General features: G+C 38.0%; 1 protein-coding gene across 3 annotated transcripts in view; it reads right to left on the reverse strand.

The window, feature by feature from the left end:
- The window catches only part of PDE7A (phosphodiesterase 7A), a 147,466-nt gene that overhangs the window by 15,927 nt on the left and 118,892 nt on the right, over positions 1–12,647 (reverse strand). For all 3 annotated transcript variants that reach the window (XM_073229595.1, XM_036998150.2, XM_036998151.2), the window contains exons 6-7: positions 8,140–8,235; positions 6,240–6,340 (exon numbers count right to left, since the gene is read on the reverse strand). In XM_073229595.1, the coding sequence (XP_073085696.1) occupies positions 6,240–6,340; positions 8,140–8,235 (197 nt within the window). The remainder of the gene's footprint in view (positions 1–6,239; positions 6,341–8,139; positions 8,236–12,647) is intronic.

A 12,647-nucleotide genomic window follows, 5' to 3' on the forward strand; every position in this document is an offset into this window, starting at 1 on the left:
TTGATAATCACCCTAAATGTAAATGGTCTGAATGCACCGATCAATAGACACAGAGTCACTGAATGGATAAAAAAACAAGATCCGTCGATATGCTGCCTATAAGAGTCTCACTTTAAACCCAAAGACATACACGTACTGAAAGTAAAGGAATGGAAAAAGATATTTCATGCAACAAATGGGGAGAAAAAAGCAGGAGTTGCAGTACTTGTATCAGACAAAATAGATTTCAAAGCAAAGAAAGTTAACAAGAGACAAAGAAGGACATTACATAAAGATAAAGGGGTCAGTCCAACAAGAGGATATAACTATTATAAATATCTGTGTGCCCAACACAGTATCACCTACATATGTGAAACAAATACTAAAGAATTAAAGGGGAAAACAGAATGCAATGCATTCATTTTAGGAAACTTCAACACACCACTCACTCCAAAGGATAGATCCACCAGACAGAAAATAAGTAAGGAGACATAGGCACTGAACAACATTTTAGAACAGATGGGCCTAATGGACATCTACAGAACACTTTATCCAAAAGCAACAGAATACACATTCTTCTCAAGTGCACATGGAACATTTTCAAGAATAGATCATATACTAGGCCACAAAAAGAGCCTCGGTAAATTCAAAAAGATTGAAATTGTACCAACCAGCTTCTCAGACCACAAACATATAAAACTAGAAACAAAATAACACAAAGAAAATGAAAAAGCCCAAAAACACATGGAGGCTTAATAACATGCTCCTACGCAATCAATGGATCAATGACCAAATAAAAACAAAGATAAAGCAATATATGGAGATAACTGACAACAATAATTCAACACTGCAAAATCTGTGGATCGCAGCAAAGGTGGTGCTAAGAAGGAAGTACATTGCAATACAGGCCTACAGCAGGAAAGAAGAACAATCCCACATGAACAGTCTAAACTCACAATTAATGAAACTGGAAAAAGAAGAACAAATGAGGCCCAAAGTCGGTAGAAGGAGGGACATACTAAAGATTAGAGGTTAAATAAATAAAATCAAGAAGGATAAAATAGAAAGAATCGATGAAAGCAAGAGCTGGTTCTTCGAGAAAATAAACAAAATAGATAAACCCCTAGCCAGACTTATCAAGAAAAAAGGAGAGTCTACACACATAAACAGAATCAGAAACGAGAAAGGAAAAATCACTACGGACAATACAGAAATACAAAGAATTATTAGAGAATACTATGAAAAATTATATGCTAACAAACTGGATAACCTAGAAGAAATGCACAACTTTCTAGAAAAATACAACCTTCCAAGGTTGACCCAGAAAGAAACAGAACATCTAAACAGACCAATTTCCAGCAATTAAACTGAATTGGTAATCAAAAAATTACCTAAGAACATAAACTACTGGACCAGATGGTTTTACTGATGAATTTTATCAAACATTTAGTAAAGACCTAATACCCGTCCTTCTTAAAGTTTTCCAAAAAGTAGAAGAGGAAGAAATACTTCTAAACTCATTCTATAAGGCCAACATCACTCTAATACCAAAACCAGGAAAGGCCCCAGAAAAAAGAAAATCAGAGACCAATATCCCTGATGAACATAGATGCAAAAATACTCAACAAAATATTAGCAAATCTAATTCAAAAATACATCAAAAAGATCATCCATTATGATCAAGTATTATTTATTCCAGGGATGCAGAGATGATACAACATTCAAAAATCCATCAACTTCATCTACCACATCAACAAAAAGGACAAAAATCACATGATCATCACATATGTTGAAAAAGCATTCGACAAAATTCAACACCCATTCATTATAAAAACTCTCAACAAAATGGGTATAGAGGGCAAGTACCTCAACATAATAAAGGCCATATACAACAAACCCACAGCCAACATCATACTTAACAGCAAGAAGCTGAAAGTTTTTCCTTTAAGATTGGGAATAAGACAAGGATGTCCATTCTCCTGCTTTTATTCAACATAGTTCTGGAGGTCCTAGCCATGGCAATCAGACAACACAAAGAAATAAAAGGCATCCAGATTGGCAAGGAAGAAGTTAAACTGTCCCTATTTGCAGATGACATGATATTGTACATAAAAAACCCTAAAGAATCCACTCCTAAACTACTAGATCTAGTATCTGAATTCAGCAAATTTGTAGGACACAAAATTAATACACAGAAATCTGTGGCGTTCCTACATACTAATGATGAACTAGCAGAAAGAGAAATCAAGAAAACAATTCCATTCACAGTTGCATCAAAAAGAATAAAATACCTAGGAATAAACCTAACCAAGGAAGTGAAGACCTTTACTCTGAAAACTACAAGACACTCATGAGAGAAATTAAAGAAGATACCAATAAATGGAAACACATCCCGTGCTCATGGATTTGAAGAATTAATATTGTCAAAGTGGCTATCCTGCCTAAAGCAATCTACAGATTCAATGTAATAGCTATCAATACCAACACATTCTTCAGTGAACTACAGCAAATACTTCTAAACTTCATATGGAACCACAAAAGACCCCAAATAGCCAAAGCAATCCTGAGAAGGAAGAATAAAGTGAGGGGACTATACTCCCTGACTTCAAGCTCTACTACAAAGCCATAGTAATCAAAACAATTTGGTACTGGCCTAAGAACGGACCCACATACCACTGGAAAAGACTAGAGGGCCCAGATATAAACCCAAGCATATACAGTCAATTAATATATGATAAAGGAGCTATACAATGGGTATATGTACCACATCTTCTTTATCCACTCATCTACTGTTCACTTAGGTTGCTTCCATTTCTTGGTTATTGTAAATAATGCTGTGATAAACATAAAGATGCGTATGTCTTTTTGAAACTGGGATCCTACATTCTTAGGTAAATACCTAGAAGTGGAATTCCTGGATCAAATGGTATATATAAGGAGCTATACAATGGGGAAATGACAGCCTCTTTAATAACTGGTGTTGGCAAAACTGGACAGCTACATGCAACAGAATGAAACTGGATTATTGTCTAACCCCATACACAAAAGTAAACTTGAAATGGATCAAAGACTTGAATGTAAGTCATGAAACCATAAAACTCTCAGAAGAAAGCATAGGCAAAAATCTCTTGAATATAAACGTAAGCAACTTCTTCCTGAAGGCATCTCCTCAGGCATGGGAAACAAAATGAAAAATGAACAAATTGGACTACATGATGCTAAAACGCTTCTGTACAGCAAACAACACCATCAGCAGAACAAAAAGGCATCCTACAGTACAGGAGAATGTATTTGTAAATAACATATATGACAGAGGGTTAACATCCAAAATATATAAAGAACTCACACACCTCAACACCCATAAAGCAAATAACCCAATTAAAAAATGGGTGGACGATATGAACAGACATTTCTCCATAGAAGAAATTCAGATGGCCAATAGGCACATGAAAAGATGCTCCACACCGCTAATTATCAGGGAAATGCAAATTAAAACCACAATGAAATATCACCTCACACCAGTTAGGATGGCCAACACAGAAGAGCCTAGGAGCAACAAATGCTGGCTAGGATGTGGAGAAAGGGGAACCCTCCTACACTGCTGGTGTAAATGTAAACTAGTTCAACCATTGTGGAAAGCAGTACGGAGGTCCCTCAAAAAACTCAAAATAGAAATACCATTTGATCCAGGAATTCCACTTCTAGGTATTTACCTAAGAATGTAGGATCCCAGTTTCAAAAAGACATACGCATCTTTATGTTTATCACAGCATTATTTACAATAACCAAGAAATGGAAGCAACCTAAGTGAACAGTAGATGAGTGGATAAAGAAGATGTGGTACATATACCCAATGAAATATTATTTAGCCATAAGAAGAAAACAAATCCTATCACTTGCAACAACATGGATGGAGCTAGAGGGTCTTATGCGCAGTGAAATAAGCCAGGCAGAGAAAGACAAGTACCAAATGATTTCACTCATCTGTGGAGTCTAAGAACAAAGAAAAAACTGAAGGAACAAAAGAGCAGCAGACTCACAGAACCCAAGAATGGACTAACAGTTACCAAAGGGAAAGGGACTGGGGAGGGTGGATGGGATGGGAGGGAGAAGGGGATTAAAGGCCAATATGACTAACACATATAAGGTAGCAGAGGGCACGAAGAAGGCAGTATAGCACAGAGAAGAGAAGTAGTGAGTCTATAACATCTTACTACATTGATGGACAGTGACTCTAATGGGTATGTGGTGGGGACTTGATAATAGGGGGAATCTAGTAACCACAATGTTGCCCAGGTGATTTTATATTATTTTGATACCCCCCAAAAAATTATATTTATCTGTTCATTTAATGATTGTCCCCCAACAGGGATGTAAACCTTTTGAAGGCTGGGACATTTCCTGTCTGGTTTCCTAGCATCAGGAAAATGAACTGAATTAATGAATTAAAACACTTGAAAATATGATTGCATGCCAAGGCCTAGGAAATAAAAGAGATATAATCAACATGGTTTTTTTTAGAATTCACTTTTAAAACTTAGAGTGACTCTATTTTAAATGTAAACTATGTCAGGAAGAAGGGAATTGTTGCACTTTAGGGCACAGTGATTTTATCTATATACTTAACCGAAGATTTGACTAAGAATTTTCAAGTAAGAATTATCAGAGCTGCATAGGCAAAAAACATTTAAAATAAGAAGTATCAGAGCTACGTAGGCAGAGACTTTAACATTAGTATTGCCAGAGCTACATGGGGAGACCACGTTTGTATTTGTTTTCAACCACGGCCCTCCTCGCTCTGTCCTCTCTGCCCTGATCTTCTAGCCCTGCCTAGTGGCCCCAACATACCCCAGCTTCCTGGCCCCTGGCCCCTGGCTGGGTGTGGCCACGGGAGCTGGGAGGGGAGGAGCCTTCACAGATGTGTGGACTAGATTAACCTCCTCTGCATCCCACAGAACATGGCATTGTGTCCTTCATCCCATTTACTTGGCTGTATGATGATTACTTATCAATTATTCCCCAAAGATTCTCAAACAGAGGCTTCAGGCTTGGCCCAGAGTTTTTTAAAGCTTAACTTAAAAACTGGGCCACTTGGGAGTATGCATTTGTCAAAACTGTACACATAAAATGTATGCATTTTATTATTGCGTATGTGATACCACAATAAAATGGGTTTTTTAAAAAAAGTTTTGGTACATATATGTATTTACATGACTTTAAAAAGTCATTATATATCTATATATATATATTAATCGGAGTATTTTCACATATTCCACAATCTCTTGACAAATGAGAAGACTGGCAACTCAGGGCTTTGTTCTCAAAGTTGGCATCGACTGGCACAAACTGGGTGAGTAAGCCTCCTTTCCCTCCTAACATTTAGCTGGCACTCAGATCCCAGGGGAGAAGAGTTTAGAAGTGGGCTAAGAGCAGGCAGATGTAATTTTAGAACCTCCCAGGGTAGGAAACATCTGGGGGCAAACATGGTTTTCATTATCACCTACTTCTGATGATGTATGTCCAGCCCTGTTTTTCCCCTATACTTCAGATCTTACCCAACTGACACCTCCGTTTGCATATTGCACAAATGCATGTCACTCCAAACAGCCAAGATGGAACTCATCTACTTGACCAGCCCTACCCAAATATGTGCTCCTTTTTCTACACTTCCTCTCACAGAAAACTTCCTCCTTCCTCTCAGCTGCCTATGGCTGTCTGCATCGGGGCCTCTCCCGGTTTCAATCCCCCAAGAGCATTCAGACACTACAGCCTAGTCACTCTTCCCGGGGGACCTTACAAACCGTCCCCCTCTCTCCTTCCCGAGACTGTCGCCCAGTGGGGCCACACACTCTTCCATGGAGCACCAACACAGCTCTCGACAAGCACGCACGGTGCTGGTCTCATCTGACTTCTTTCACACCATAGTCGGTATAGCTTCCTGAGGTCTCCTGTTTCCCTCCTAGCACTGTCCCTGCCCCGTAGAGCTCAGGAGCAGCTCAGCGAAGATGCCAGTCGAGTGAACATGGCCCTGGAGGCCTCACATGATCTGGGCCCTGCCTGGACCCCTGCAGCCTGCCTCCGCCATCACCTGGGTCCGGTGCTGCCCAAGTACAGCCACAGTTGGGAACCTGATCCAGCTGGATCTCATTTTTGTGAAGGATTCTTCTGATTTTTGAGTCAAATCACTAACTTAAAGTACTTAAAATTCATCAAAGGAATTTTGTTAGGATTTTCACCTACTGTAAATGTCCACATCTTACCTTAGGTTCCTTTAGGTAACAGTGCATGGCCTGAGTAACATCTGCAGCGTGGACTGCATTGTGGTAAGGGTTTTGACTATGGTAATCTTCTTGAATCATAACTGCGTCAAAGAAAAAAGACCGCAAATTTAATTGTAGAACCTCTAGGAGTGGGAAGCATGTACAAATACAAAAACTGCGATAATTATCAGTTCTCCACTTACTTTTTCATGTGGTTACCACTAATTGTTAAGATTCAGAATGATGACAATCACCTTTAGCTCACATGTACCACTTTGTCTCCTGGCTTGTTTGAAACTTTTAAAATAAGGTGTTCATGTTAAAATTACAGTTGTTCTCTTTTTCTGTTTCATTGTGCCAAACTCCTCTGACTCATACATTTAAAAATAGTTTCTCTTTTTAACAAAAACAGTACAATTCATTCAACAAATGTTTATTGTGCCAGATACTCTTCTAGGTACTTGAAATTCATCAGTAAGCAAAAATCTCTATGAAGCTCCAATACTATGATGTTGGGGTGCATGATAGCGACCCCAGGGGTGCGTCACCAGTGGGGTCAGTTTCAGATCTGGACTCAGTTCTTCAGTGGTAGGGATGGGTCTTCTGTTAATCCTGACTTCTTTGCTCAGTGTCTGTTATGCTATCATGAACAGCAGATTAGGACTCAGGGAAAGTCTGCTGCCCTCAACCTGCACTACAGACCCAACAGCCTAACACTCTAGTCCAGTGGCCTCCAAGTGAAGTGTGCCTCTAGTGGCCTCCCAGTGAAGTGCACCAGCCCCACCAAGAGGTGAGCTACAGCTTGCTGGTCAGAGGGATCATGCAAATTCTGTATTTATCTTATTGCATCCTTTAAATTAAATGCTCTTGTTAATATCTATTTTTGTGTTTTATAATTTGTATATTAGTACAGTGTTACAGTCATGTAATTTATAAATAAATATGCATTAAAAGTTTCTCATAAGTCCTAAGTAATAAATTTATCTTAGTCTGGTACTTAAGAGGAAAGAAAATATCTTCTTCCTTAAAAAAATAACAAAGCATCTCCATAGTGCTGGGTTTTTTTCTTTACATATTTCCTTATTTAGTGAACAACTTCACCTTCCTTTCCTAGCAGAGGAGTATTAACACAGGGTGCTGTACATTTAAATATATTCAAAATAATCTTTAAAGTTTTCTGTCAAAAGAGATTTCTGGGATTGGAAAAAGAGGACATGGGACCTAAGTGCAATGTACCAGATCTTCTTAAGTTTTAGCCTACAAAAATTTAGAAAAGTTCAGAAATTGGGGCATTTTTGTCAGAAAGCTGTGGCTGATGAAGGGACTGACTGTGACACTGTCCCCATTCTTTATCAGGCCATCAACAGCTTTGAGTCTTCTGGCTTCCAGCCAAGAGCTGTGTGGCTGTGGCAGAGGTGAAGGTGGGCCAGTGCTGAGCCGGGGCCCCAGGGTTGTGGGCAAGGCAGCTCTCCCCAGGAAGCTGCTTACCACTCTTAGAACAAGTTCAGCTTGTTGTAAAATAAATATATACTTTTCTTTTCTGTTTTTAATATGAATCTATTAAGGTGACAAATTCCTTTGCTTCCTTTTAATTTAATAGGAGACCATGTAGAGCTGAGCCAGGTCATGCCCAGTGTCCCAGCTGAGTCCCCAGCCAACACCCACAGAGCCACCATGCATCTCATCTGCTGTCAACTGCAGGTGCATAAGTGAGCTCAGCCAGACCAGAAGCAGCATTCAACATCCCCAAAGACTCAGGAGCTAAGTAAATGCATGTCATTTAAGATACGAGATTTGGGATGGTTTGTTTTAGAGAAACAGTTCGCTGATATAACTGATACAAATTGAAACAAGTTCTTGTATAAATCTTATCACTGTTAAATGGGTTAGAATCACTTACCTAAAAATCTACGAAGTTTCATCATATCTAAATGGAAGTACTCAATTAATCCATGAAGACTAAATAAATGAAAGGTTAAACTTACTAGACTATTTCCTAAAATGAAAGAAGAAGAAGATATCAGTAGGAAATACAGGCTAATGTAATTGATTGTGCTTTTAAATATGGCTTTTGAATATAAAACATGGAGAGTACTAATTCTTACTTTTTGTTTATCTAAAATTTATATCTTATTTTACCAGTTATGAACTTTAAATATTCCATGTTTTCCATTCTAAGAAAAAGCTTTTGCTTCATTTTCCCAAAAGCAGGTAATAGAAGATAAACATTTTGAATAAATTAATTTTAAAAAAATCAAAATAATTAGAATTGTTAGAAAACTTTGGGAATTGTCCCACACTGAGTAAGTTTAATTCAGTTTCCCAAAGCATCTGAAACATGGCTACCCATGGCTTCCTCCTAAACATCCCCTATCCCATCTTGCTTTTAACTGAATGGGATGTCCCAGAGCAAACTGCTTTGGCTGCAACCTTGCTAGCAGAAGGCTGCATTTATTGTTAGACACAGAGCTAGGAGGAGCGATCAATGACCTCATCAAGATAAAAACCTAGGCTCAACCTCTGGCCTCTCTCATACTTGCAGCAGAAAATCTATGAGTTGGGGATGTGGGGAAATCACAAAACTAGATAGAATCCTATGACTACAAATTTGTGGAAAACACTATCCAGCAATCTTATTACTGTTTTTCTAGTGAAATAGTTTTCACCTTTTAAAATGCCTATGTTCAAGCCTTCTCTTCTCAAACTTTTGAGGTAATTCCTATCCATCCCCTCATTCTCAGGATTCATACTTTCAGAAAAAACAGCCCTCAAGTTACCCTTTCTTTCAAAAGCCAATCCCTCCACCCAACACAGCTTTTCAGGGACCTTCCTTGGGCCATCAGATGCGTTTACCAATGTCCTTCCCCTCCATCCCACTGAATCACAATATCCCTCCTTCACTCCCTATATTGTCCCAACAAGTCTCAGCACTCAGATGTGTTCTAGGATTCCTTATCTTTGAAACAAGACAGAATCTCCGACTCTCTTGGCCCCCTCTGGTTGTCACCCTCTCTGTTCCCCTACATGCCTGAGTTTTCTGAAAGAGCCACTACATGCACTCAACTTTCATTCCTTTGTCACTGACAAGTGTTGTCACACCAAGTATGGAAATTTAATTTGGATACAGCACCACTTTTATAACATTTAGTTTTTCCTTCCAAGATAGAACTCTTTTTTTTTTATGCCTTCTATTTTATTACATTTCTCAGTTTTGTAGATTTCCTCTGTAGGACACTTATGTCACACTATTTTAACAATTAAGTATATGTTTTAAAGGGGTATGAGCTAATAAATTACTGCCTGTATTTGGATAATAACATAAATATGATTCTAGTGATCTCTAAAGAAATCTATGATTTTTACAAAATGTATAAAAGATATTAGTTCCACACTGAAAATTTATTGTAATAGTATTTATAAAGTATTATAAAGGACTATTGGTCTAAACTCATCATCCAAAACTGCCTAAAAAAATGTCAACAAGAGCCCATGACTGAACAAAAAAATACATAGGAACATTTGCATGAGCAACACTGAAGAAGATGTGGCAGGCCAAAAAAGATTACAAAGAGTACCTGACAGATCACCTTTGGGGAATGAAAAAAAATTTCAAATCTTTTTCTTTTTTTTTAAAAGAAATTTAATGTTAAAATTCATTCAAATTCTGATAATATTTTATAGGTACAAACATAAACCCATGCAGTCTGGAACCAATTATGATGAAGTGAACTCTCTTTCTGTTATTACTGCTGTAATGATCAACTTTTCATTAGGTACACAAATTGGTATTTCAGAATGTATATTCAAACAAACAATCCAATTTTTACAAACGGACAGAGGACCTGAATAGACATTTTTCCAAAGAAGAAAACAGATGTTCAACAGGCACATGAAAAGATGCTCAGCATCACTAATCATCAGGAGATGCAAATCACAACCACAGTGAGACCTTTTAGAATAGAAATAACAAGTGTTGGAGAGAATGTGGAGAAAAGGGAACCCTTGTATTCTATTGGTAGGAATGCAAATTGGCATAGCCACTATGGAAAACAGTATGGAGGTTCCTTAAGAAATTAAAAATAGAAATATCCTATGACCCAGCAATTCCATTTCTGGGTATATATCCAAAGAAAATGAAAACAACAAATCAAAAGACATATGCATCCTCAGGTTTATTACAGCATTATTTACAATAGCCAAGATATGGAAGCAAGCTAAGTGACCATCAATGGATAAAGAAGATGTGGTATTCATATACAATGAATATTATTCAGCCATTAAAAAAAAAGAAATCTGGCCATTTGTGACATGGATAGACCTAGAAGGTACTGTGCTAAGTGAAATAAGTCAGGGAAAGGCTAATACTGCATGATTTCACTTTTAAGTGGAATCTAAAAACAAAACAAATGAACAAACAAAACAGAACACACTCATAAATACAGAGAACAAAGAGGTGGCTGCCAGAGGGAGTGGGATTGAAGGGATGGTGGTGAAAGGTCATTAAGAGGTACATACTTGCAGTTACAAAATAAATCATGGGGATATAAAGTACAGCATAGGGAATACAGTCAATAAAATTTTAATAACTTTGTGGGGTGATGGAATAGACTTATGGTGATGATTTTGTAATGTATATAAATGTTGAATCATTATGTTATACACCTGAAAAAAATACAATATGTCAACTGTATATGTATTTCAGTCTGCATACTTAGTTTACATAGGGTTCTCCCAAGATTGTTTTCTAATCCTAATGAAACAAATCAACAATTTCTTGGTTTAAAATAAGTTTTAAGAAAGCTGCAATCTAATGGTTAAGCATCCTCTTATGGAATTCAGGCAAACTGCAACAAGAAACACATGTATTGTCCTCCACCAAGAACTTTAAAGGACTGACAAGAAAGGAATCTATCAAAGTACACTCTCCATATCGAATTGAAAAAGTGCATGTAACATCTTTTCTCATTTTTAGTTCATAATATACCAACTATTTTTAAACCAGTATATAAGAATACAAGTCAATGAAAGATTTTAAAAGAAGTGATGCTTAGTTGACACATTAAATAATAGGCACAGAAGAACTTATTTTTATGAAAATGGAAACAAACACTTTCCTGGAAAAGAAAACTGTATCCACAGAAAAGCTACCCTCATAAGAACAATAAAGGATAGTCCTGCCAAATGTGCAGTGGCCCTTGACAATTTTTAGAATGTGATTTTAGATGGGAGCTAGCAGGATTAGGCTGCTGCTGGAACTCAGGCCTGGCACTGAGGGCCCTCCCATGGCAGGCAGCTCCCAGGGCGACAAGCCACATCTTGCTATCTCATATAACCTATGGAAAAGGATTATCAAATACATCCCACCAGATAAGAACTACTTTCCTTCAGGCAGTGAACAAGGTAGGGAACATTGATTTGATGGGATTACTGAGTATAGCCTCCTCCCTCCCCTCCCCACAGTAGCACCTGGGAAAATACCAGTGTAAGAAATAAAGAAAACACTGGATCAATAAGCAAAAAGGGAAAGCTATACACATGGATACCATGTACATGCACCACCCAGAATTCATTTCAGACTACAGTTTTGAAAGGAAAGCACTTCTAATTAAATAGTGCTCATTAAAGGAATTTTCTTCTGCCCATTTGATTCCCGATAATATCTCTTTGTATATAGAATTCCTGTAACTTTTGGGTAGCTGTAGTTAACAGAATACATCTCTCATTATCTATAAAGCCATAGGTGGATAGTTAACCGTGGGTGGCCTCTACTAAACCCCTAAGCCCTCACCCCTAAGAAATGACCCTCAGTCATGTTCTCCACAAAAAAGAATGAGGTGATTCAAGGGAAACAAAAGTGCTACTAATAAAGTAACTAATGTAGACTAGTGGTTATTACTTCTGTCCATCCTCCACACCGTCAACCACCAAGCTTCCTGAGTAGGAAGGATACGTGCTTTTTAAAAAACAAAATTCAAAGAAGAATTATCAACTACATCAATGAGTGACAAGTGCCCAGGGTAGACTAAAACAGGCTAGGAGCTGTTAAGTTTATACAAAGCTAATTAAAAGTTGAAGGTGTGAAGGGTGGCCTTGTTTTATCTATATTTAACTGAACAACTAAAATAGTACTTGAGTTAGGAAAGGAGAGTTTCCCAGATCTAGAAGAAGGTGAGCCACCTGATATTTCACTACCCGTATTTTCAAAAGGGGGAGGCTGAAGGGAAGGACAACTGTGTCAATGACACTGGAGCCTTTGCTCTGTGGACAGGCCAAAGGGGGGCAACACTTAGTCACCAAAGGGCAAAGGGGAGGGAAGAGAAACAGGAAAGGGGAAAAACAGAAACGCAGGGAAGTGGGAGGGACGCTTTGCTGACATGGGAAACTCCACCATCTTTACAATTCTGCCTC

Source organism: Manis javanica, chromosome 2 (genome assembly GCF_040802235.1).
Source record: "Manis javanica isolate MJ-LG chromosome 2, MJ_LKY, whole genome shotgun sequence".
Taxonomy (NCBI): domain Eukaryota; kingdom Metazoa; phylum Chordata; class Mammalia; order Pholidota; family Manidae; genus Manis; species Manis javanica.